Source organism: Callorhinchus milii, unplaced genomic scaffold (assembly GCF_018977255.1).
Source record: "Callorhinchus milii isolate IMCB2004 unplaced genomic scaffold, IMCB_Cmil_1.0 Scaffold5, whole genome shotgun sequence".
Lineage (NCBI taxonomy): Eukaryota > Metazoa > Chordata > Chondrichthyes > Chimaeriformes > Callorhinchidae > Callorhinchus > Callorhinchus milii.
Genome location: NW_024704746.1, coordinates 2781827 through 2807725, shown reverse-complemented (window position 1 = coordinate 2807725; position 25899 = coordinate 2781827). Strand labels below are relative to the sequence as shown.

General features: G+C 52.8%; 3 protein-coding genes across 4 annotated transcripts; 2 read left to right on the top strand and 1 right to left on the bottom strand.

The window, feature by feature from the left end:
• Positions 1-523: 523 nt before the first annotated feature.
• magoh (mago homolog, exon junction complex subunit) lies at positions 524-6722 on the top strand (the record flags this gene model as incomplete). The annotated part of the gene is given in 5 exon segments (NM_001292902.1): positions 524-647; positions 2813-2871; positions 4114-4224; positions 4801-4883; positions 6386-6722. Coding segments are annotated over 5 exon segments (441 nt in total). The 3' UTR covers positions 6486-6722.
• A 1078-nt stretch (positions 6723-7800) lies between these two features.
• czib (CXXC motif containing zinc binding protein) lies at positions 7801-14956 on the top strand. 2 transcript variants are annotated; one of them, XM_007912225.2, is made up of 8 exons: positions 7801-7858; positions 9697-9780; positions 9911-9967; positions 10708-10789; positions 11183-11214; positions 11983-12060; positions 13772-13837; positions 14674-14956. In XM_007912225.2, exons 1-8 carry the CDS (start codon positions 7853-7855, stop codon positions 14749-14751), a joined length of 483 nt encoding a protein of 160 aa, XP_007910416.2. In that variant the 5' UTR covers positions 7801-7852; the 3' UTR covers positions 14752-14956. The 2 variants fall into 2 exon arrangements, with proteins under 2 accessions (XP_007910416.2, XP_007910417.2); XM_007912226.2 differs by lacking the exon at positions 11983-12060.
• A 1304-nt stretch (positions 14957-16260) lies between these two features.
• Positions 16261-25511, bottom strand: cpt2 (carnitine palmitoyltransferase 2). Its single transcript, XM_042334931.1, has 5 exons — positions 25333-25511; positions 21628-21708; positions 20566-20672; positions 18477-19784; positions 16261-17448 (listed from the first exon to the last, which is right to left on the bottom strand). The coding sequence occupies exons 1-5, from the start codon at positions 25509-25511 to the stop codon at positions 17117-17119; spliced, it is 2007 nt and encodes a 668-aa protein (XP_042190865.1). The 3' UTR covers positions 16261-17116.
• Positions 25512-25899: the final 388 nt, after the last annotated feature.

Genomic DNA, 25899 nt, shown 5'->3' with positions numbered 1-25899 from the left:
TCATCATCATTATTATCATTATTATCATTATCATTATCATTATTATTATTATTATTATTATTAGTGAAGATAGAAGATACGGTCAAATCCCACAAGTCTTTATAAACCCTAATCGCCAAAGCCCGGGCGCTGTCGCTGTCGCCGTCGCCGTCGCCGCCCTCTGCACCGTCTGCTCAGCAAATCCCCCAATACCGTCAAGTTTATCAATTGTTATTAAAAAAAGATGAATCATTTCTTAAACGCTTTCGTCTGTGACCGTTGGGGGAAGGGGTTGGGGGTGGGGGTCCGGTCAGGGGCTGAGCACTCAGGGTCACTACCGCTGTGCCGCCAGCAGAGGGCGCTCTGAGAGCAGCCGCCGCCGCAGACTTGTTACTGCAGCTGCTGCTGCTCAGGTGAGTGGGCGCGGCTGACGTGATTACGCCGCCGACGCCACGACGCCGCTCGGGACGCGCTGACGTATGACGCGACTCGGGACGTGTGACGCGACGCGCTGACGCCATGACGCCGCTCGGGACGCGCTGACGTGTGACGCCGGCCGGCGTGGGAGCGGGAAGACAAGATGTCGAGCGATTTCTACCTGCGCTACTACGTGGGCCACAAGGGCAAGTTCGGCCACGAGTTCCTGGAGTTCGAGTTCAGGCCGGACGGTAAGTGGCGGCGGCTGGAGAGCGACACGAGGAGAGGCCGGGGCTGCGCTACCGGGCGCTAGGCCGCGGCTTCTAATCCACACCCAGGCTTCTCCCCCTCGGCCTCGGCCTAGGCCTCGCTCTCCCGCCGCCAAACACAACCGGGAGTTCCCCCTCCGACACTCGGGAACCCCGCACATAGGTTGTTGGCGCGGGAAGCCCTGCGCTCTCTCTCTCTCTCTCCCCCTGGAGGGACGCCTCCAGCTGACCGAATTCCAGGCAGTATTAGGCGCAGGTTGGCAAGAGGCAAGGCTTGGCCAAGGGGGAGGGGAGGGGGGGGGGGGAGACCGCTGGAGTCTGACCATCCACCACCCCGCAGCTGCCCATTGATACCGCTGTCTGGCCATGGCCAAGCCTTCCCGCTCGCTGCGTGTCCAGCCAGGACCACCCTCCCCCTCCCCGTCAGGGCTATGGCTTGAGGTGTTACCGGGAGCTGAGGGGGAGGATTCCCTTCCAGGTCCTGGGCCGGGCCGGGCCGGGCTGTGCGGTCATCAGCTGTGAGCGCCCTGGAATACTGTGGACCGGTCTGGCTCAGGACCCGGACCGGAGACCATCACAGAGAGGGTCTCGATTCCGTCGCCAGTTCAGCTCCAAGGAGACCCCACTTCCACGTTACAATAGGAGTTTTAGATGAGTTGCTCACAATTTCTCTGCAGCGCATGTTATTATAGGTACTTGGGAAAGGTATTCGGAAACCCGCGTATACAAATCCCAGGCTGATGAGTGGTAGTAGTAGTAATAATAATTATATACGGTACAGAACTTTTCACATCAAGAGGATGTCTCAATGCGCTTCACAAGATTTTTCTGTAAAGTGTAGTAACTGTGTTTTAAAGATGAACGCAGCAGCCAATTTGCGCATGGCAAAGGACCACAAACAGCCGCGGAGTGCGTGACCAATTATTACCTTAATTTAATATTCCCTTCTCTCAGAATCGCCCCAAAGGTTATATCGAGACTCGGGTAAATGTTGCAAATTTAGAGTACATTTTAAATGTTTGCACAATCTTGCTCAAGATTTGAGGCCGAGGTGGTATTGCAGACTAAGATTGGGTGGAATTTGAGGCCTGTGATAAGCTTCAGTTCTGAGTAACAATCTTAGGTTTTCATAACACTCTAAAAACGTAGCTGTCAGTCTTGCTCACATATTATTATTATTATTGCTCAGTCAGCAGTACTCTTGTGCTACTCGGGGATTTGAGCTTGCAGTCCAGTCTGACTGACGCTCCAGTGCTGTGCTGTTGGTGTGCTGCATTGTCGGAGGCACTGTCCTTAGGATAAGGCATTAAACCAAACTGCCTGTATCTGCCTTTTTAACATCCCACGGCACTATTCAGTGGAGTTTCTCATGGTGTCTTGGCCAACAGAAAAAAATGGTCATTCTGTTTGTGACAGTCTGTGGGACTTTGCTGTGTGCAAATTGGCTGCCGCAGTTGCTTATAAAATACCGCACTTTACACTAAGTTCTGTGAACTGTTTTTGGACTACACCCTGACGTGAAATTATATCTGAACGATAACATAATAACTCTCTCTTGTGTTTCGCCCACAAAGTATACAGTCAGTTCACTTTACAAAATAATCTATGAAGAATTTTGAGACGTCTCAATGATGCAATAAGGCACTATATCAAATGCAAACATTATTATTGCTGTGCGCAATTGGCTGCTTCGTTTCGCCCACAAAATATAGTCAATTCACTTTACAGTACATTCTGTGAAGCGCTTTGAGACGTCTCGAAGACCTGATAAGGCGCTATATCAAATGCAAGGATTATTATTATTACTACTATGAAAGGCTTTGTAATGAACCAATGATTATTATAGGATTACTATTATTCTAACGTATTTGATGCAATGCGTCATGTTGTCAAACATTTCAAAGAGGATTAATATAATGACTTTTTTTGGTGAACTGGGTAGTTAATTTGCGCAACAGTACAAATTGTTGAAGTCACCCTGAATGCTAAACCCAAACCGTGGGCATTGCGATGCCACGGTTAGATGAGAGGGGAGACCAGCTTTTTCAATGCAACTTTTTTAAAAAGTGCTACTCTTATTTCTACACACACACAGACACCCTTCCCAAACTCGAAAGGTATACTAAAGTGTCTCATTTAATTGACAGGTAAACTCAGATACGCAAACAACAGCAACTACAAAAATGACGTTATGATCCGGAAGGAGGTAAGCCTGTGAGCTGGAGAATATGTGTGAGAATACAGCCGATCAAACATAGGTCTGATTTGGAGAGTGTGCACAGATGTGCAGGGTGTTCACAAAGTCCTGTTATCCCCATGTTTTTTTCTGCAGTGCACTGACCAACAGCTGAATTGTGTGGAAAAAATGATAATTGCATTTAGAAGTACTTAATCATATTAAGTGAAAGTGTTTAACTGTATTTAGAATAATAAACAATGTTTGTGGGAGGTCGCTGTGCACAATTGACTGCTGCGTTTCGCCCAAGAAATATACAGTCAATTCACTGTGAAGCGTTTTGAGATGCCTTGAATACGTGATAAGGTGCGATATCAAGTGCAAGCGTTATTATAGACGTCCAGAGGATCGGTGGGAGTGTGACAAGGCAAAATGCATCTTATTATATTTGTTTCAGATCCTCATATCACTGTTTTGTAACTGGCGGCAGGGGTGGGGGGGGGAGAGGTAACAGGACTTTGTGGAAACCCTGTACGATACCCGAAGTCCACCTGGGTGGTCCTGACATTTAAAGAAAAGAAAAATCTCTTTGCTGCTTTCTCTTGTACTCCTCAATTGATTTCTTCAACAAGTAGTTAGCTGACTCCCTCGACATTTTGCTGGCAGAGTCTGCCTCCGTTAACACCATGTGATTTCCATAATCCACCACTCTGTGTGTGTAAAATAATTAAATCTGAACTGTGTTCACTTTCTGGACTCGAGTTCCTGTCTCCTTGTTCAGTTTGACCCCGTGTTTGATATCAGTGAGGTTCACTATATCACCCTTCAGTAACTTGAATTCTTCCGAGCCCGAGTAAGGCAGTTCTCTCGTGTTGTTTTGGGTATAAAGTGAATATATTTGCTGTGTCGTTCTAACCCAAGCGTTGTTTTCTGCAAGCTTGCTTAAAGGCCATCACAGCCTTGTTCCTCCTTACCTCTGGACCTGCTAACTCCATAGCAACCTGTTCACTCCATCCCCTCAGCGGACTCCCACCTACTCCATCTCCATCATTGGTGGTCGGGCCTTCAGTCTTTTTGTCCCCACAATCCCTTTGCCTTGCCACCTTCAAGGCCCATCTCAAGACCCCCCCTTTGACAGCGCCTTCAATCATCTTCCTAACCCCATCCGCTCTGCCTTCCATCCCTTCTGGTCATTGTTTTGATTGTCCAGCGCCTTGGGATGACCTTGCGACTTGAAATGTGCTGTGTAACTTTAATTTGTTGTTGTTGTAGGCCTATGTACACAAGAGTGTGATGGAAGAACTGAAGCGAATCATAGAAGACAGTGAAATCACAAAGGAGGACGATGCGTTGTGGCCCCCGCCTGATCGCGTAGGACGGCAGGTCAGTGTGTTTCCCTCTTCTCGGCCCCTCGGTGACGGGTGTGTGGGTACAGGGGTGGGGAGATTTTGTGTGGAGCACTGTATTGGCGTGTCGGCCTGGAATGTGAGTTCAAATTCCCAGTGTGGGAGATTCAACTCGCAACCTTCTGACGAATGTACCAGACGGGAGACGAGGAGAATTTTTTTTTCTACGCAGTGAGTTGATATGATCTGGAATGCACTATCTGAAAGGGTGGTGGAAGCAGATTCAAGAATCACTTTCAAAAGTGAATTGGCTAGAATAAAAATTTGCAAGACTATGGAGAAAGAGCGGGAGAATAGGACGAGTTGATAGCTCTTTCAAAAGAGCCAGCACAGGCACCATGGGCCAAATGGCCTCCTTCTGTAATGCAGGATTCTATGACTCTGAAGAGCACTACCGACTGAGCTAGGGGGTGACGCACGATAATGCATCTAATCTGAAGAGAATAAATGATATTGTCCACGTATGTTGCTTTCTTTTCAGAAGATGCAGGTGGCGGGAATGGATCTAAAATTGTATTGTAAAGGTTGAATAACTGGTGTTTTGTTTCCACAGGAGCTTGAGATAGTTATAGGAGACGAACATATTTCATTTACAACATCTAAGATAGGCTCTCTTATCGACGTCAACCAATCTAAGTGAGTATAACTTGGGCAAAGGGAACATGTGGGAAACTACTGAGCATGTGTATTAAGCGCTCTGGGATGCTTCCCTGGTGAAGGGAGCTATATAAATCCAAGTTGTTGTGTAAGTGGGGAAAAAAATCAGTCACCATTGGGACTATGGGCTCTAAATTGCGTTATTCCTGAATACATTTGTTAAAATGTTTTTTTTTCAATTTACAGTAAAACTCCTGATATCTCGACCCTGGCTTAACTTGTCACTGCCACTTAACTCATCATGCTATCCAGATTCTGGACACATTTATTTATATGACTAACTCAAAGCTACTGATAACTCATCACTGAGACCTTTTCCCTTGGAATGACAAGTTGTTTACTGTACGTAGAAAGTTGTCACAAGGCTGTTCAATCCAAATAGTCCATGTTTATGGTTTACGCAAGCATTCAGCCCTCCTCATTCCCTTCTCCACACACACGCCTCTCTTCCTCAGGTTTCCTTTTCTCCTCAAGCCACTCACATACACAATATTGATTGAAAATATTGCAAGTCTCCATCGTAGGCCTCGGCCTTTCAGAATTTTTTGCAAAAGAGGATTTTGTTGGCTTGTTTCCCTGAAAAGCAGCATTGAAAGGCAGCACCATTCACACCGCTAAAAACAGAAAATCTTGCCACAGTACGCTGGGCCACTCTGTCTGGTTTATGGTGGCAGCCATCTTGCCTAACGTTTTGACCCAGGCAAGTTTCCTTACTCCAAATGCCTCTGTTAGCAGTAAGTTGGAACCCAGCTGTAAGTCAATTGCTGGATCGCTTTCTGGTGATAATAATCCCCCCAATACTCCAATAAATAAAGAGGTTACTCTTTATTATTGGAGTTCCTATAGCTCAGTGGTTAGAGCACTCGCCTTGCGAGCGAGACACCTGGGTTCAATTCCAGCCAGGGTGAAACCTTGGGCAAGTTTCCTTACTCCACACGCCTGATAATAATCCCTCCAAAAAAACAAAACAATAATTGGTCATTTTCAATCCACGACTGTTTGTGGGACGCTGCTTTGCGCAATTGGCTGCCGCATTTCGCCCACAAATATACGGTCAATTCACTTTACAGCATAATCTGAAGCGCTTTTCACGTCTAGAAGACGTGAAAAGCGTTATATCAAATGCAAAGATTATTATTATTACTCAATCCACGACTCTTTGTGGGACGTTGCTGTGCTGCATTTCACCCAGAAAGTACGCAGTCAATTCACTTCATAGTTTTACTATGAAGCGCTTTGAGATGTCTCAACGACGGGATAAGACGCTACATCAAATGCAAGGATTATTATAATCTTTGCTACGTTCAGTGTAACACGCTGGACAGCGAGGTTGCGGAGGCCCCGAGATCTGAAGCAAAACGCCGGAGAAGTCCACTGGAGCGACGGACATTCCTGTCAGAAGCCGACTGACGCTTTTCCAGCAAGTTCTAGAAAGTGACCACTGGGCCATTCGAAACCGTCAAATTGCCTTTGTCTTTCAGAGACCCAGAGGGCCTGCGAGTCTTCTATTACCTGGTTCAGGACTTGAAGTGTTTAGTATTCAGCCTCATCGGTCTCCACTTCAAGATCAAGCCAATCTAAGGGAGTGTGGTCGGTGCGCCTGTGGCTACAGGGACTGGAGGTCGGGGAGGAAGAGGGAACACTTGACTAGCGAAGAGGAAACTTGGGGTCTCAAGATTGGTGATACAGTATGATACTAACGTGTCGATTTTTGATAGCTGATTTGATTTTTTTTTAAATGTGAGAGTATGGCAGTTTCAATTTGTTTATACGTCTTTACCTGTTTCTCTTTTTTTTATTTTAAAATAAACCTGTTGGATAAAATCTTTTGCTGTTCTTTTATTAAAACGAGTGTGTAACCCAGAGTCGCTTGCAAAAAAAAAAAAAACTGCGGCCCTTTTTTCTGATGTGTTTCGGTTTCAAAATGAAATATTGCAGCATTGCAAGTCGCATTGGGGAGCCAAGAACCTGTCCCTTTATTATAATAATATTAATCCTTGCATTTGATATAATAATAATAATAATCCTTGCATTTGATATAGCGCTTTTCACGTCGGGAGGACGTCCCAAAGCGCTTCACAGAACACACTGTAAAGTGAATTGACTGTATATTTGTGGGCGAACGCGGCAGCCAATTGCGCACAGCAATGTCCCACAAACAGTCGCGGATTGAAAATGACCAATTTATTATTGTTTTGGTTTTGGAGGATTATTATTAGGTGTGTGGAGTAAGGAAACTTGCCCAAGGTTTCGCCCTCTGCCTGGAATTGAACTCAGGTCTCTCGCTGGCAAAGCGAGTGCTCTAACCACTGAGCTACAGGACTCCACATGTATGCAGAAGACACCCAATGATATAGCGTTGTTCAGACTTCTCAAAGTATTTCGCAGAATACACTTCCAAGTGAATCGACTATATTTTGTGGGCAAAATGCAAATATATAAACATATTATAAAATATAATATTTACATATTTGCATTTTGCCCACAAAATATATAAATATATTATATTTTATTATATATATATATATAGACACACAATCTTACTTATAAGTAATTCCAGCAGAGGATTGTGGCGATGTCTTGGAAGTGCTTCACAGGATTTCAGTGTAGAGTGTAGTGAGTGTATTTTGTGGGAGAGTGCGGCAGTCCATTTGCACGCGGCAACCTCCCACGAACCTCCGTGCAGCGAGTGATCCGGTTTGCGGTGGGGGGTTCCAGGCAGGACACCGGGAAGGAGAGACCCCCTTCTCTTTCTCGAATAGTTTCATAGGATCTTTCAACCTCCTCCTCTGGGGGGGAAAGCGCATCGAAACAGAAACCCGCCCAATTGGGCGTGAAATCCGCCCAACCCGACCGCCTTGGGCGGTGAGCGAGGAGGCGCTGCAGTTCCCGCTGGCGCCGCGGGTGGCGCTGCGGTAGGAGCCGGTCAGATCGGCGCCGAGGCCAACATGGTGGTGAGTGACTGGGGGGTGGGGTTCAGTCTGGGGTCGGGTATTTGGGGTGCACGGGGGGGGGGGGGGGAGGTATTTGGGGAGTCAGGCTCCACCATTGTTACGCGCTCTGAGACGCGGTTGTTGGGGTATTTGGGGGTGAATAGTGGGGTATTTGGGGTGAATAGTGGGGTGTAGTGGGGTATTGGGGTGAATAGTGGGGTATTTGGGGTGAATAATGGGGTATTGGGTATAGTGGGGTATTTGGGGTGAATAGTGAGGTATTTGGGGTGAATAGTGGGGTATTTGGGGTGAATAGTGGGGTATAGTGGGGTATTGGGGTGAATAGTGGGGTATTTGGGGTGAATAGTGGAGGATTTGGGGGAATATGGGGGGTATAGTGGGGTATTGGGGTGAATAGTGGGGTATTTGGGGTGAATAGTGGAGGATTTGGGGGGAATAGTGGGGTATTGGGGGGTATAGTGGGGTATTGGGGTGAATAATGGGGTATTGGGGTTAATAGTGGGGTATTTGGGGTGTATCCCACCTCAGTGGGACCGCACTCACCTGTTTCGAGTCCGACCTCACAAACCGCCATCTGCACAAACGGCTTCTCCTCCCGCTCTCACCCGGTCACCTGCGGGTCCCCCAAGGATCCATCCTTGGTCCCCTCCTCTTTCTGATCTACATGCTCCCTCTTGGGGATGTCAACCGCAGACATGGGGTACATTTCCACATGTATGCAGAAGACACTTTACTTTTCCACCTCTCTTTGTGCCCCCCCAGTCTTTTGATGTTCTGTCTGTCAGACCTCAGGGGCTGATGAGCGCAAACTTCCTTCAGCTGAACGTTGACAAAGACGGAAGCCATACCCTTTGGCTCTCGTCAACGTCTAAAATCTCACGGCTCTCACCTCCTCCACCTACCCGACCTCCCCCTAAAACTCTCCGAACCCATAAGAAACCTAGGCGTCAGGTTCGACCCCCAATTATCCTCCCCCACATCTGGTCCCTCACCAGCACTGCTTTCTTCCACCTCCAACACATCGTCCGTCTCCGCCAATACCTCTCCACAAAAGCCGCTGAAACTTTGGTCCATGCCTTTGTCACCTCTCGGCTGGACTATTCTAACGCCCTCCTCACCGGTTTCCCATCTACTGCCATCCAACTCATTCAGAACTCTGCCGCCCGCATTCTCACCCGCACAAAACTCCGTTCCCCAATCACCCCAATCCTGGTCGGACTGCACTGGCTGCCTATCCCAGAGAGGATCGATTTCAAGATCCTCACCCTCGTATTCCAGTCCCTGCAATCCCCTCCTCTCTGACCTCCTCTCTCCTCAGCACAGTACCCGTTGCCTTCGTTCCTGCGGGTCTGGCCTCCTCCTTGTCCCCCGAGTCCTCCGCTCCACCCTTGGCGGCCGTGCCTTCAGCCACTATGCCCCGAGGCTCTGGAACTGCCTTCCTCACTCACTTCGTCTCACTCCCTCCCTTCCGCATTTCAGGTCTCTGCTGAAGACCTTTGTTTTCGACCACACCTTTGGTCACCTTCTCCCCTCCCCCTCCCCCTGGCTCAGCCCCGGGATCCGAAACTGTAAAGCGCTCTGAGACACCGTCCAGCGTGGAGGGCGCTATATAAATCCAAGTTGTTGTTGGTGTATAGTGGGGTTTTTGGGGTGAATAGTGGGGTATTTGGGTGGGGTATTTGGGGCATATAGTGGGGTATTTGGGCTGTATAGTGGGATATTTGGGGTGTAAAGTGGGATATTTGGGGTGTATATTGGGGAACGGGGGTATTTGAGGGGTATTTTGGACGGGGCTGATGTTTGGGGAAGTATTTAATTTGCTTCTTTTCCTTTTGTAGAAGTTCGGTCTCCAGGTGAAAGCCACGCTGGAAAATATCAGCAAACTGCGGCCAGATGGCGAGGATTTCCGCTGGTACCTGAAGGTGAGTTGCCCTCATTCTGACCCCACTCTCCTGCTTTGCTTTCTTAATATTTCTCAGTATAAAAGACGCTTATTCGGGTTTAGTAGTGACGATTGTTGATGTTTTATTATGTGTTTTTTTTCGCAAATAGCTGAAATGTGCAAATTGTAGAGAAGCGTCCGACAAGTGGCAGTACATCTCGCTAATGGTGAGTTGAAAACTCATTGCCCTTAATTCCGCATTACCTTTTGGCCGTTCGTGCACAGCACCCTGTGTCCGCTCAGCTCAGTCAATCGTTTCACGCCTCTGGGTCAGGACTTTGTGGGTTTAATCCTTTTTGGACTTGAGACCAGCAGCAGTCTGGACTGTCACTCCAGCGCATAAAGAGCCTGCCACGCTGTCCTGGCCAACAATCCTCCAGAAAAAAGCTGCTGCATTTGCCTACAAATACACAGTCACTACACTTGACGACAGTTGGCAACAGATAAACTTTGGGACAATGTAACATTACACACACTGGGTCAAATAATAATAGTAATCCTTGTGTTTCATTGTTGAAATGAAATGAAAACCAAAGCTCTTCACAGAATATGCTGTAAAGTGAATTTTCTGTGTATTTTTTGGGCGAAACGAGGCAGCCAGTTGCGCACAGCAGCGTCCCTATAAACAGTCGTGGATCGAATGACCAAATTATTATTATTTTATTTACTTATTTTTTTAAGGGATTATTACCCCAGGAAAGTGATCCCCACAATCGACTAACAACCAGGTTCCTACTTACTACTCGGTAAACAGATGTGTATGGAGTAAAGAAACTTGCCTAAGGTTTTGTCGCGCCTGGAAATCAAACCTGGGACCTCTCGCTTGCTAGGCGAGCGCTCTAACCACTTCGCTACAGGACTCTGGGTTCTACACTGATTTGAAGCCTCTTGTGGTATTTTTATGCAGGAGAGCGTCCCGCTTAAAGGAGGGAGGAGCAGCGCCAGCATGGTGCAGAAATGCAAACTCTGCTCAAGAGAAAACTCCATTGGTTGGTAAATGTTCGCCTGCACAACACAGTCACTACACTTTACAGTGAATCCTGTGAAGAACTGTATTACATTCCTGATGTTAAAGGCGCTGTATCAAATGCGAGAATTATTATTATTATAATGGCAGAAGAGGGATGAGTGCTGACAAAACATAGCTAGGCAGGCCACAGGGTGATGGAGTGAGCTTGTCTGTGGGACAGCCATGTTATAACATTGTGCAGGGAGCTGTATCTTCAGCTGCTGTGAATTGCCAGTTGTGGAGACTGTGTGTATGTGTGTGTGTGTGTCAGTGCTCACCAGGTAAACTCACCGTTCACTCTCTTCGGTAGCATCTTGCTATCTGTTGTTGACCGTTTCCTTCGAGTGAACGGATGTTTCTCGTTGCTCTTCAGATATCCTGAGGGACACGATCAAGCCTTACAACGTAAGTGTGTCAGCCTTCACCTTGCATGTTACCTCCGGGCATAGGAGCCGGGCCGGTTTGCTCATCTGTGCTTCTCCTGTGAGTGGAACCGTCCCCGCTGTGTCCCACCGTCCAGCCCTTGGCCCCTCTCCCCTAATCTCCAAAACCCCGTGTTTTTTAAAGAAAAAAGGTACTGTCTTTGGTCAACAAATGTCTTGAATGTCCTGCACAGAATTCACATCAGTAGGTGTGGACAGCTCCAGGCATCCGTTCCTCACGCAGGGAGCTTCATGGAGCTTCGTGGAGTCCTGTAGCTCAGTGGTTAGAGCACTTGCTTTGCAAGCAAGACACCTGGGTTCAATTCCAGGCAGAGGGCGAAACCTTGGGCAAGTTTCCTTACTCCACACAGAGCCTAATAATAATCCCTCCAAAACCCCAAACAATAATAAATTGGTCATTTTCAATCTACGACTGTTTGTGGGACATTGCTGTGCGCAATTGGCTGCCGCGTTCGCCCACAAATATACAGTCAATTCACTTTACAGTATATTCTGTGAAGCGCTTTGGGACGTCCTCCCGACGTGAAAAGCGCTATATCAAATGCAAGGATTATTATTATTATTATTCATAAGAACATAAGAATTGTTGGACGAAAGAACCCCATCCAGTTCGCCTTCCATCATCCCAGCAGTTGCATGCACACGTCCCATCCCAAACTACGCAAGAACATAAACGCGAGTTGTTGTTGTTGTTGACGGGATGTTTCCTGTTAATGCCTTTCACCTTCAGACCGAGGACAGTGAGAGGTTTAAGACAGTCGTGCACTTTGAGTGTCGAGGGTTGGAGCCGGTGGACTTTCAGCCTCAGGTAATCGCGACTCGCTTCCGCAGTCACCTCCGACCAACTAGAGCACTTCCCAGTAGCGGAGTGAGGTTGGGCACCACATGGCGGCTTCCTGTAGCCGTGGTTACAGTGGTTAAAGCACTAGACTCACAAGTGAGAGGACCCGGGTTCGATTCCTAGGCTGGGTGAAATGTTAGGCAAGTTTCCTTACTCCACACGTCTCTGTTTACATAGAAGTAAGTAGAAACCTGGTTGTTAGTTGATTAGCGGATCATTTCCCGGGGGTAAAAATAATAATACTCCTTGCATTTGATATAGCGCTTTTCACTTCTTCTCGAAGTCTCAAAACGATTCACAGGATACACTGTAAAGTGAATTGACTGTATATTTGTGGGTGAAACGCGGCAGCCAATTCCGTACAACAGTGCCCCACAAACAGTCGTGGATTGAAGTGAAACAATTTATTATCGTCTTTTTCTGATGGGATTATTATCAGAAGTGTGGAGTAAGGAAACATGACCAAGGTTTCATCCTGCTGGGAATCAAACCCAGATCTCTTGCTTGCGTGGTGAGCGCTCTTAACCACTGAGTCACAGGACTCAGCTATGATGCCTCCAAAAAAAATAATAATCATAATTTGGTCTTTTTTTGGGGGGACGCTGCTGTGCGTAATTAGCTGCCGCGTCGTGCCCACAAAATACTGTGAAGCGCTTTGAGACGTCTCGAAAACATGATAAGCTGCTATATCAAATGCAAGGATTATTATTATGGCGGTCACTCCAAACCAATGGCTAAAAGCAGTTCCAGCTGAGTCTAGATTTACTCTGTGAACATAGCATTTCGGAGCCTGCAGGATGTGGCAAAATGTTGTAATCTGCTTTAGCATCAGGGGCCGGGCCTTCAGCCTCTGTGCCTCAACCCTTTGGAACTCCCATCACACGGTCCCTTCAACTCACACCTTCCCTTACCTCCTTCAAGGCACGTCTCAAGACTCACTTGTCCTGTAGCTCAGTGGTTAGAGCACTCGCTTTGCAAGTGATAGGCTTGAGTTCAATTCCAGACAGAGGGCGAAACCTTGGGCAAGTTTCCTTACTCCACACAGAGCCTAATAATAGTCCCTCCAAAACAAAAAACAATAATAAATTGGTCTTTTTCAATCCATGACTGTTTGTGGGACATTGCTGTGCGCGTTCGCCCACAAATATACAGTCAATTCACTTTACAGTATATTCTGTGAAGCGCTTTGGGACGTCTAGAAGACGTGAAAAGTGCTATATCAAATGCAAGGATTATTATTATTATTGTACAACCGTGCCTTCGATCACCATCGTGCCCTCCTCCCCTCCTGATCCCAACCCCCAGCTCGGGTCCAAATCCTTGACTGTCTAGCGCCTTGGGACGCTGCATAAATGTAATCTGTTGTTTTAACTGCAGACCACGATTTGCAAGAACAGTCACTACACTTGACAACGATTCCCTGTGAAGCGCTTTGAGGAATTGTATCTGTGGCGAGGAATGTTATTAATTTGCCCATTTTAAACACTCCTCTGAAGACCTTTGTGAAATAAGAGCTCCGATCTGACATTGGGACCTTGTGGCGTCCTCTCAGCCGGACCCTGTTCGATTGTGCTTACGGTCACCTCCTTCCTCTCTCTGCCCCACTCCCCCCCACTCTCCCCACGCTGCCATGCGTGAAAGGCACTGTGTAAATGCAAGTTGTTGTTATGTGTTTTAGGGAGGTTTCGTCGCAGAAGGGGCCGAATCTGGGACACGGTTCAGTGAGATTAACCTGCTAGAGAAGGTGAGCCTGTTACATATGCTAATCCCACTGAGCAGGAAGTGGCTCAACCTGCCCTTTCACTCAAAATCCCCAAAGCAATCAGTAATGGGGAGGCACCGTGCTGCAGGAGAGCTTCAGAGCACGAGACTCGCTCGGGGATTAACCCAAACCCCATCTGGCCTACGGCTGTCACTCCAGATACTCGGGATCCACACTGACACTCCAGCAAGATACTGGGGGGGGGCGGAGGGGGGGAAGTGGGGGTGCAGCTCTGCATCGTCACAGGCACTGCCCTGCAAATGAGACTTTGAAACGAAACTCCCGTCTATTGGCCTGTTCAACAACAACAACAAATTGCATTTGTAATAATCTTCCATTTGATACAGCGCTTCATTACATCTAGAAGCGCTATGAGACGTCTCAGCAGCATGCTATATCCGCTATATAGTGGAGTCCTGTAGCTCAGTGGTCAGAGCACTCGCCTCGCAAGCGAGAGGACCTGGATTCCATTCCCAGGCAGGGCAAAACCTTAGCCAAGTTTCCTTACTCCACACGCATCTAGCAGTAAAGTAGGAACCTGGTTATTAGCCGATTATTAGTCCGGGGGTAATAATCCCATCAAAAGAAATGTTTTTTAAAAAAAATAACTTGATCACTCAATCCATGACTGTTTGTGGGATGCTGCTGTGTGCAATTGGCTGCCGCGTTTTGCCCACAAAATATACAATCAACTCTCTTTACAGTATATTCTGTGAAGCGCTTTGAGACGTCTCAACATCGTAATAAGGCGCTCCATCAAATGCAAGGATTATTATCATTATTAATAATCGTAATGTTTCGTTCTGTTACTGACTCAGGACTGGACTGAATATGATGAGAAAATCCAGAAGTCTGTGGGAGTCTATGAAGTTACTCATCAGTTTGTCAAAATCTGAACGCGAATGTGCACCGACTGACACTGATACAACCCAAAGCATCTGTGTGATTGCCGTTGCCTGCGGTTCTGCCCACTCCTGAACTGTTGCCGTGCCTTGTGTCAGGGTAAAGGACATTTGCAGGATATCACCACCCGGTTGCCAGTCTGTACTGACTCTCCGCTTCCTGGCTACAGCGATATTAAAACTGCATTTCCAGCTGAAATTCCGATGATTATTTGTCGTTGACATGACTTTCATGCAACTTGACTCTCTTGTGGTGGGGAGACAGGTGAGCAAACCAGTCAGACCATAACCCTTCTCCCTCTGCCTCACTCCTCCCCTCCCTCTCTCCACTCACACCATGTCCACTGCTGTTCAGTGCTGGACTGCAAATACAATAATACAATATAATACATAATATAATAATTCTTGCATTTGATATAGCGCCCTATCACGTCGTTGAGACAGAATATGTTGTAAAGTGGGTTGACTATATTTTGTGAGCGAAATGCGGCAGACAATTGCACACAATTTTACAATAACAACTTGCATTTACATAGCGCCCCTCGTGCGGGGTAGTCACAGAGCACTTGACGGTGGCGGAGCCTGATGCCCAGCCGGGCACGGTCAAAGAGGAAGGTCTTGGGGAAGAAAGGGGCAAAGCCGAGGGATTGAGGAAGAGTTCCAGAGTTTCAGGGGGTAAAATAACATTAGGTTTCCAAAGGTAACTGGATAAAGGGATGTGTGTGTGTGTGGGGAGAAAGGGCAGGGAAATGGGACTGAAAAGATCGCTCCGACAATGTTAAAACAGAAATTGGGTCAAATCATTATTTGTTTAATTTCTGGAACAGATTGCTGAGCTGAGACTGAGCATTCCTGAATTACTGATGTTCTGGCAATGTCTAAGTTATAAGAGCCAACTTGTAACTGCATCGCTCTGACCTACTTTCCCTCAGAACTATTGTTTTTTTAAGTGTTTTTTTGCCCACAATATATACAGTCAATTCACTCAACAGAATATATCGCTTTGAGACTTCTCAACAACATGATAAGTCTGTATCAAATGCAAGGATTATTATTATTATTATTTCCTCTGGCCGCATGGCAATCAGCAGGACATGAACTTTTGTGAGCGTCAGGCTAACGGCAAATAGGTTTGAAGGCAGGTCGTCATTCGTCCTGATCATGACGCTCTGGCATGGGGTTTCGGAGAGTGTGCGGGGGGTGGGCTGAAGGGTGGGTGGGAGAAATAAGCGAAGGGAGCAGCTGGGTGGGTAGGGTTGAAGGAGGTCGCCGGGTGATTATTCCCTGCCAACAGGGAATACACAAAATGCACATTCACTACACTTTACAGTATATCCTTTGAGACGTCTCGACGACATGGTAAGGCGCTGTATCAAACGTGAGGATTATTATTATCATTGATAATAAAAGAAAGGCTAGAACCCAGAACAGTCTCACCCACTGAAGCTGCGAATGTGGAAACAAAGCAATGTCCAGGCTGTTATTGTGTTATCCAGTCCTTTATTTTAATTTCCATTGAACAAAAAACAAATCTGCGAGTTATCCTTCAATCCGTCTCGGGCCGTGTAACCACATGTGCAGCCTGGTTTTTGTCTCCATTCCCATCGCCCGGCAGACGAGTTAACAGAAACTTTGATCGCATTGTTTCAAAGCAGCGGACAACTGCCCCACTCCCCCCCAAATGAACATAAAATGAACGCAAAATGCCAAGTATTTAGAAACTACATAATTTTTTTTAAAAAATAGTGTCTGCTATAGAATCTTACAGCACAGAAGGAGGCCACTTGACCCATTGTGCCCGTGCCGGCTCTTTGAAAGAGCAACCCAACTAGTCCCACTCCCCACCCGACCCCGCTCTTTCCCAAAATTATCTTTGGTAAACCTTTCACAGTTAGTGTTCGGGGAGGGCGGGGGTGGGTAAGAGAGAAAGCGAGGAGAAGAGAGTGGAGACCGCACTGTATCACTGGCCAAAATCAAAAGCTCGAGGGAGAAACCTCCCTCTTGTTAATAAAATAATCAATAAAATAATCAAACTCTTAGATTAAAAATATTATAATCGCGCAAGTTGAACGGGTTATTTTTTGTTGTAGACTAATCAAGTTTAACTCATCCCTCACAATTAAGACCAGAGGTGGGGGAGGGGGGAGGGACTCAGGCTAGAGGGGGCTCAGTCCCCTCAAGTCTATCTGCAGTCGCGCCCTTAAGGGGAGCTGGGAGGAGAAAGTCCTGAGAAAGAGCTGCCCCAAACCCCAGCACCCACTGACTCTCTTGTCCATCTTAAGTGCTCTGAGACGCTCATTTCGCACTATATTCTGTGAAGCCCTTTGAGATGCCGGGGGTGGGGGTGCGGGGGGGAAAATCAGTTTCCAACGGGTCTCCCCTTCAACACATTAAAGATGTCCTCCAGGCTCTTGTTGACGCACTGCAGGAACTCAGGCACGTTGCGGGTGGGGTACCCAGAGACGTTGAAGCCCATCCATTGATCGTGGACCCCGTAGCCCACCCCCAGGCCGTCAGGGACCACGGGGGCAAAACCCCCCAGCTGCACGGCAGGGCTGGTCAGAGTGCTGGTGGACAGGATCACGTGGTTGATCTTGGCGTAGGCTGGATCATGGAAGAATTCAGGCAAAGAGAGCCCCCTGGTAGACGCCAGGTAGCGTAGAGCAAAGAGGTGCCGGTCAAACCCCTGACCTGCGGAGAGGGGTAGAGAAGGAGAGTGGTTAGTCTGTTATTATTATCCTAATGCACACTCTGGGGGTCCCCCAAGCCTTGGCTCTTGCAAGCAGGATACGTCCCTCCAGGGAGAGAGAGAGAGAGCGCATTCCATTCCAACAATCTATCTCTGGGATTTCCACGTGTAGGTGAAATGCCGGGAAATCTCAGTTGGGTTGGGATGCTCTCAAGCAATGGTGATGGGTTTCCTCGTGTGTACCAGACACTCGCCTGACCAAAAAAATACTATTATTAAGTAAACACGGTCTCAAGATATAATAATAGCTCCTCACAGAGACTCAGAGCCGCGAACAGCGAGGTCAACCAAATGACTGTGAGGGTTAGAGCACTCGCTTTGCAAGTGAGAGACCTGAGTTCAATTCCAGGCAGAGGGCGAAACCTTGGGCAAGTTTCCTTACTCCACACAGAGCCTAACAATAATCCCTCCAAAACAAAAAACAATAATAAATTGGTCATTTTCAATCCGCGACTGTTTGTGGGACATTGCTGTGCGCAATTGGCTGCCGCGTTCGCCCACAAATATACAGTCAATTCACTTTACAGTGTGTTCTGTGAAGCGCTTTGGGACGTCCTCCCGACGTGAAAAGCGCTATATCAAATGCAAGGATTATTATTATTATTATTATTATTTAACCAGGAGGAATTGGTGGCCTTTATTGTGTCTGTCGCTGTCTCAGTGTTTGTCCATGTGTGAGAGTGTGCGTGTCAACAGGTGTGTTGTTTCTCTGCGTCTGTGTGTCTTGTTTATCTAAGTGTGCGTGTCTTTTGGTATGTGTCTGTGCTGTGTGTGTCTGTGGTGTGAGTGTGGAGAGGGTGGTGACTGTGTGTGTGTGTGTGTGTGTGGGGGGGGTGACTCTGTGTCTGTGGTGCTTACGTCTATGTGTGTGTCCCTCCTTATCCCTGTATTCCTCTCCTTGCTCTCAATCCTGCCTCCAGTCCCCGCCTCAATGTGAAGTGAAGTCACCTCGACCGTCCCGGTCACTTACCCATGGCGGCCTCTCGGGTCAGCTTGCTGTGGTGCTTGGAGCTCTGGCTGACCATGGCCCTGAGCTCGGCCACGCTGTGCCTGGCCGGCTCCTGGACGAAGGCACGGCAGCAAGTCTGGGCCTGGAGGGAGGCCGGGCGGATGGTCTCTGTCCGGCCGTGACGGAACGCCGCGGTGCTGCACGACTCGTAGCTGGCCACGGTTTGGCCGTACTGCCGCAGGAAGGCCATCTGGAAGGCCAGCTGTGCCACGGCGTCCGGGCTGACCCCTTGGCTCTTCAGGAACTGCTTGCCTCCCCCGCGGAACTCCAGGACGTCGATGGTGAGCGACCCGACAGCCGCCCGGAGCTTCTCCCCGGCTCTGGCCACCCCGGCCTTCACAGTCTCGTCCAGCACGAACTCCAGCTTTCGCACGGCGCGGGCCGAGTCCACGGGCCCCGGGCTGGTCTCCGCGGTGACGCCGGGCCTCCGCGCCGAGTCCCAGTAAATCTCGTTGAGCAGCCGGAGCACGGCCACCCCGTCCCCCCACGAGTGCTCGAAGTTCACTGCGGCGGTCTGGCCGGACACCAGGAGGCTGAGAGACTTGTCGAACCAGCGGTTGATGCCGCTGCCGTGGAGCATAGCGTGGGAGAGGCTGACGGGATCGGTGGCAGAGAGGTCACCGCCGTCCAGGCACAGGCAGAACACGGCCCCGTCCACCCGCTCCAGGGCCTCCGCGTTCCCCGTCTCCTCCAGCCTCCGCCTCAGCCCCGCCCACACGTCCCGCTCCTCGCCGGACAGGAAGCTGAGCGGGAACTCCGGCGGGGGGCGAGGGTCGGAGAGGATGTAGCGCAGGTGGGCCAGGATCTCCGCGGCCGGCACGATCCCACCGTCCGGCCCCAGCACGTCGAAGGTGTAGAAGTGACCGTTCCTCATGACCAGTAGGTGTCGCTCCCCGGGGAGGCTGAGCAGCTCGTCTCGGCCGGGCTGGGGCAGGCGGGTGGAGTTGAAGAGGCGGTGATACTGGGACATGTCCAGCGGGTAGGCGTTGGCCATGTAGGCCACGTACCAGGACAGTGAGGCCGGCACCCAGCGCACCACACGCCTGAAGGCCAGTGTGTCGCTCCGCGATGGGTTCAGGTGGAAGATCTCTGGCTCCAGCAGCCCGGCCCGCAGCGTCTTGAGGAAGCGCAAGGCGGACACGGTCAGGTTGGTGGCTCTCAGCAGCTGGTCGTTGAGTGAGGGATTGGGGTCGGGTTTCAGGGAGATGAAGGGGTTGAAGTTCAAGACCAAGGATTCGCGGGCAGAGAGGTACATGTCAAACCAGGGGCCTGAGGGGGGGGGGGGGGGGAGACAGACAGACAGACAGAGGGAGACACAGAGAGAGAGAGAGAGGAAGGTTATAATAATAATCCTTGCAATTGATATGGCGCCTAATTACGTCGTCAAGACGCCTCAAAGCGCTTCACAAGATATACGGTAAAAGTGTAGTGACTGTGTATTTTGTGGGCACACAAGTTTGGGTGATTGTTGGCCGGGACACCAACCGGGAGAGAGAAACTATTTCGAGTAGCACCGCGGGATCTTTAACATCAACAACAACTTGCATTTATATAGCGGCCTTCACGCGGGATGGAGTCCCGGAGCGCTGGACAGTGGGGAGAGGGAGGGGGGAGGTGACCGTAACTGCCACCAAAAAGGTCTTTTTGGGCGGGATTTGAAAAGTGGGCAGGGAGGGGGCAAGGTGGAGGGATTGAGGAGAGCTCCGGAGTTTCGGGGCGTAGTGGCTGAAGGCACGGCCGCCGATGGCGGAGCGGAGGGGGTGAGGGACAACCGGGGAAAGCCGGAGCCAGCCGAGCGGGTAGTGGAGTGGGGGACAGCAGGTGGGGAGGTGCCGCGGTGTGAAGGGATTTATAGACGAGTGAGAGAAGTCACTGTGAGCTCACAGTCGCTGATGTGGGTCTGTGGCTGAGTGGGTGGGGAGGGTGGGTGGGGGTGAGGGGGTTGCCCGTGCCTCTGTGTGTCACCCAGCGAGGGTTAGGGCAGTAGCTTCCTGGGTGCTCTCACCACCCCAGGCCAGGAGCCACCCCCACCCCCCACTCCCACCCTCACCTGAGATGTAACTGGTGTGTTTGTTCATCTTGTCCTGAGCCACCAGCTCCTTGTGTAGCTCATTCCCATCCTCCCTTTCGAAACTTCGGGCCAGTCGTTCGGTTCTCCTGCAGTAACACACACATGGCCAGAGTGAATACCACACACGCACACACCTTCAGAGGCCGTGCAGCCCCACTGCCTCGCTGCCCCCCCCACCCCGGTAATCGATTTCATACGGCGCCTTCTAACATTCGTTGAGACGTCTCAAAGCTCCTCACAGGATACACTGTGAAGTGAATTGACTGTTTATCGTGCGGGTGAGAGGCGGCAGCCAATGGCCCACAGCAGCGTCCCCACAAACAGTCATGGATTGAGTGACTGCATTTCATCCCCTGGAAAGCGATCGGCCGATCGACAAACAACTGAGTTCCTACTCACTGCCATGTAAACAGAGGTGCGCGGAGTAAGGAAACTCGCCGAAAGTTTTGCCCCGTCTGGGAATCGAACGCAGGTCTCTGGCTTGCGAGGCGAGGCGAGCTCTCTAACCACTGAGCTACAGGACATTTAGAGTGTGGGACAGATTTGACTACTCCCACCCACCCCACCTCCCCCAACTCGTTCCCTATATGAATGATAACGCATGTTAATAAAATATATAAGATAATCCTCACATTTGCCCCCATCACCACTTGCCTACAAATCCCTTCACCCCCTGGCACCTCCCTACCTTTCTAACCTGCTCGCTCCCCACTCCACCACCTCCGGCCTCCTGATTGTCCCTCGTTCCGCTCCACCATCGGCAGCTGCGCTTTCACCCTCTTACACCCCGAAACCCTCACTCTCTCTCCCCCAATCCCTCTGCCTTTGCCCCCCTCTCCTTCCACATCTTCAGGTCGCGCCTGAAGACCTTCCGCTTCAACCGTGCTTACGGTCACTTCCTCCCCCCCCCCACCCCGGCCACCGATGGTGGAGCGGAGGGACGAGGGACAAACAGGTCAGGCTCCGCCACTGCTCAGCGCTCCGAGGCGCTGTGTAAGTGCAAGTTGTTGTTGTTGCCCTGCTGCCTGAGACAGCTCTTACTGATATTGGTCGTCGTCTAAGAGGGGCTTCTGTGCAGCCAAGTAACGTCTCACCGTATCCTCCAGCTTGGGAATGGGCAACCTGGAGATTCACACAGGGAGAGAGAGAGAGATCAGAGACTGGATTACTCCCACTTCCAGCTCGCATCCTCCGTCCCTTTCTCCTTCCACACCCCCCACCCCTTCTCTCTTCCTCCTCGCTCTCCTGCGTAACGCACCCTAAACCCTTACCAGCCTGGTCCAACTTTTGGCTGCTGAGGGTGGCGAAGGTTGGCGAGAGCCATAGCTTGGGGTGGGCAGTGGGTGGGTGGGGAGGGAATCCCAGAGCAATAATTCTGTAATTCTGACATTAATATTATTGATAATAATAATCCACTCATACAATGCCTGATCAAGCCGCCTCAAGGCGCTTCCCGGGGTTTTACTGTCAAGTGTAGTGACTGTGTATTTTTGTAGGCGACCCGGCAGCCAAGTTGCGCACAAAAACGTCCCACAAACAGTGTGAAGTCAATGGCAAAGTTTATGGGGGGGGTTGTGGAGGGTAAAGGGATTGTCAGCCACCGGGGAAAGTGTCAGGGGATCTTAACCGCCCGCGTGAACAGGGCACGGACGGGGGGGGGAGTGAGGTTTAACGTCTCATCCAAAGCCTCTGACAATGCAGAGCTCCCACCACCTCTCACCCCCCCCCCACCCCTCAGCCTGGACTACGTGGGTTCAAAGGGGGCAAAGTGACTTCAAACTTGCGACCACCAGAAGAAGCGTCCAGTATAACTGCCCGCACTGTTTTACGTCAATTTTAAGGCGAAAATATCAGGCCGTCGAGGGGACCGGGGGCAAAGGAGGGTAACTGGAGCCCAGGTACAGATCAGACAGGGTCTGGTAGAATGGCAGAACAGGCTCGAGGGACTGAATGGCCTCGGGGAGGGGGGGGGGAGGGAAAGGAGGACGCCTTTGATCTATTCAATGCTGCCCACAAAGTGCACACAAGTCGAGGAAGGGGTGTGGGGTGGGGGGGAGAGGGAATGAATGAATTCAACCACTTTCCATTCTACACCAAAACAGATCTGCACAAAATCTGCTGACGAGAAGCATTTGCAAAGGGCAACTGAAGCTGAAACGCTGCCTCAACATTTGTGAATTGTTTTTTGGGGGAGAGGGGAGGGAGGGGGGAGAGGGGAGGGAGGAGGGGAGGGAGGGGAGTGAGAGGAGGGAGGGAGGGAGGAGGGGAGAGGGGAGGGAGGGGGGAGGGAGGGAGGTGGGGGAGAGGGGAGGGAGGAGGGGGAGAGGGGAGGGAGGGAGGGAGGGGGGGAATGAGAGGGGGGGAGGAGCGGAGTGAGAGGGGGGAGGGAGAGAGGGGGGAGGGAGGGGGGAGGGAGAGAGGGGGGAGGGAGGGGGGAGGGAGTGGGGGAGAGGGAGGGAGGTGGGGAGAGGGGAGGGAGGGAGGGGGGAATGAGAGGGGGGGAGGAGGGGAGTGAGAGGGGGAGAGAGGGGGGGGAGGAGGGAGGGGGGAGGGAGGTGGGGGAGAGGGGAGGGAGAGGGGGAATGAGAGGGGGGGAGGAGGGAGGGGGGGAGTGAGAGGAAGGGAGGGAGGAGGGGAGGGAGGGAGGGGAGTGAGAGGAGGGGAGAGGGGGAGGGAGGGAGGAGGGGAGAGGGGAGGGAGGGAGGGGGGGGGGAGGGAGAGGAAGGGAGGGAGGAGGGGAGGGAGGGAGGGGGGAGTGAGAGGAGGGAGAGAGGGGAGGGAGGGAGGTGGGGAGAGGGGGGAGGGAGGGAGGTGGGGGAGAGGGGGGAGGGAGGGAGGTGGGGGAGAGGGGGAGGGAGGGAGGTGGGGAATGAGAGGGGGAGGAGGGGAGGGGGGAGTGAGAGGGGGGAGAGAGGGGGAGGGGAGGGGGGAGGGGAGAGAGAGAGGGAGGAGGGGGGGGAGAGAAAGGGAGGAGGGGGGGAGAGAGGGGGGAGGGAGGGAGGTGGGGAATGAGAGGGGGGAGGAGGGGAGGGGGAGTGAGAGGGGGGAGAGAGGGGGGAGGGGAGGAGGAGGGGAGAGGGAGGGGAGAGAGAGAGGGAGGAGGGGGGGAGAGAGGGGGGAGGGGAGGGAGGAGGGGAGAGGGGAGGGGAGAGAGAGAGGGAGGAGGAGGGAGAGGGTTTGCAATTAGTTCAACTTTGACACAGTTTAAATGAACTTTCATCCACTTAATTAGAGAGGAGAGAGATCTTAACCGCTCACTGGAGAGAGAGAGAGAAAAAGGGAAGAGAGAGAGAGAGAGAAATGTGGAGAAAGAAAATAAGAAAGAAGGGGAAAGTGAAAGGAGAGGGAGAGAAGAGGGGACATTTAAAGGAAGGAGAGAGAAGGAAGAAAGGAGAGAGAGAGAGAGAAGGAGAGAGAGAGGGAAGGGGAGAGAGAGGGGAGAGGAGGGGGTGAGGGAGAGTGGGAAGGGGAGAGGAGGGGGGGGCACTGACCGGGGGGGCACTGACCGGGGGAGGGGGGGGGCACTGACCGGGGGAGGGGGAGGGGAGGGGAGGGGGCACTGACCGGGGGGGGGGGGGGGGGCACTGACCGGGGGAGGGGAGGGGGGGGGGCACTGACCGGGGAGGGGAGGGGGGGGGCACTGACCGGGGGAGGGGGGGGGAGGGGAGGGGGGGCACTGACCGGGGGAGGGGAGGGAGGGGGAGGGGGGGCACTGACCGGGGGAGGGGGGGGAGGGGAGGGGGGGCACTGACCGGGGGAGGGGGGGGAGGGGGAGGGGGGCACTGACCGGGGGAGGGGGAGGGAGGGGGGGGCACTGACCGGGGGGGCACTGACCGGGGGAGGGGGAGGGGGGGCACTGACCGGGGGAGGGGGGGGGGCACTGACCGGGGGAGGGGGAGGGGGAGGGGGGCACTGACCGGGGGAGGGGAGGGGGGCACTGACCGGGGGAGGGGGAGGGGGGGGCACTGACCGGGGGGGGGGGGGCACTGACCGGGGGAGGGGGGAGGGGGGGGCACTGACCGGGGGAGGGGGAGGGGGGGCACTGACCGGGGGAGGGGGAGGGGGGCACTGACCGGGGGAGGGGGGGAGGGGGGCACTGACCGGGGGAGGGGGGGGGGGCACTGACCGGGGGAGGGGGAGGGGCACTGACCGGGGGAGGGGGAGGGGGGGGGGCACTGACCGGGGAGGGGGCACTGACCGGGGGAGGGGGGGGAGGGGGGGGGGGGGCACTGACCGGGGGAGGGGGCACTGACCGGGGGAGGGGGGGAGGGGGGCACTGACCGGGGAGGGGGAGGGGGGGCACTGACCGGGGGGGGGGGAGGGGGGCACTGACCGGGGGGGGGGGGCACTGACCGGGGAGGGGAGGGGGGGGGGCACTGACCGGGGGGGGCACTGACCGGGGGAGGGGGGGAGGGGAGGGGGGGGGCACTGACCGGGGGAGGGGGGGGGGGGGGGGGGGGGGCACTGACCGGGGGAGGGGGGGGGGGGGGGCACTGACGGGGGGGGCACTGACCGGGGAGGGGGGGGGGGAGGGGGGGGCACTGACCGGGGAGGGGGGGGGGGGGGGGGCACTGACCGGGGAGGGGGGGGGGGGGGCACTGACCGGGGGGGGCACTGACCGGGGGGGGGGGGGGAGGGGAGGGGGGGGGGCACTGACCGGGGGAGGCACTGACCGGGGGGGGCACTGACCGGGGGGGGGGGAGGGGGGCACTGACCGGGGGAGGGGAGGGGAGGGGGGGCACTGACCGGGGGAGGCTCTTTTGGAAGTGGAGGGTGGGCACGAGGCTGCGGTGCAGGAGGTCGGGATGAGCCGCGGAGCCGACGGCTCTCACCCCGAGACTCCCACCGCCCGCGAGCCGAGCGAGGAGCCCCGGGCCCGGGCCCTGCCTCAGCCTCAGCCCCAACCCCAACCCCAGCCCCGCCATCTCACAGGAGATCCGGGCCGCGGGGGGAGGGAGAGGGGGGAGGGCCGCGGGGGGAGGGAGAGGGGGGAGGGCCGCGGGGGGGAGGGAGAGGGGGAGGGCCGCGGGGGAGGGAGAGGGGGGAGAGGGGGGAGGGGCCGCGGGGGGGGAGGGAGAGGGGGGGAGAGGGGGGAGGGGCCGCGGGGGGAGGGAGAGGGGGAGGGCCGCGGGGGGAGGGAGGGGGAGAGGGGGGAGGGGCCGCGGGGGGGAGGGGAGGGGGGAGGCCGCGGGGTCAGGGAGAGGGGGTGGGGCCCCTCCCCAAGGCCCCGCCCACCGGCCACGAGGTCCCGCCCCTTCCTCACGAGACTCCGCCCATGGCCTCGCCCCCTCCTCCCGAGACTCCGCCCATGGC

Bases quoted from the DNA above. Each gene is read 5' to 3' on its own strand.
- czib (XM_007912225.2), top strand. The intron at 9,781-9,910 runs GTGAGTTGCCCT...TTTCGCAAATAG, and splicing joins ATTTCCGCTGGTACCTGAAG to CTGAAATGTGCAAATTGTAG. The intron at 13,838-14,673 runs GTGAGCCTGTTA...TTACTGACTCAG, and splicing joins AGATTAACCTGCTAGAGAAG to GACTGGACTGAATATGATGA.
- cpt2 (XM_042334931.1), bottom strand. From the start codon at position 25,511: ATGGCGGGGCTGGGGTTGGGGTTGGGGCTGAGGCTGAGGCAGGGCCCG. The intron at 19,785-20,565 runs GTGAGGGTGGGA...CCCCCCCCTCAG, and splicing joins ACACACCAGTTACATCTCAG to GCCCCTGGTTTGACATGTAC. The intron at 17,449-18,476 runs GTAAGTGACCGG...CCCTCTCCGCAG, and splicing joins GACCCGAGAGGCCGCCATGG to GTCAGGGGTTTGACCGGCAC.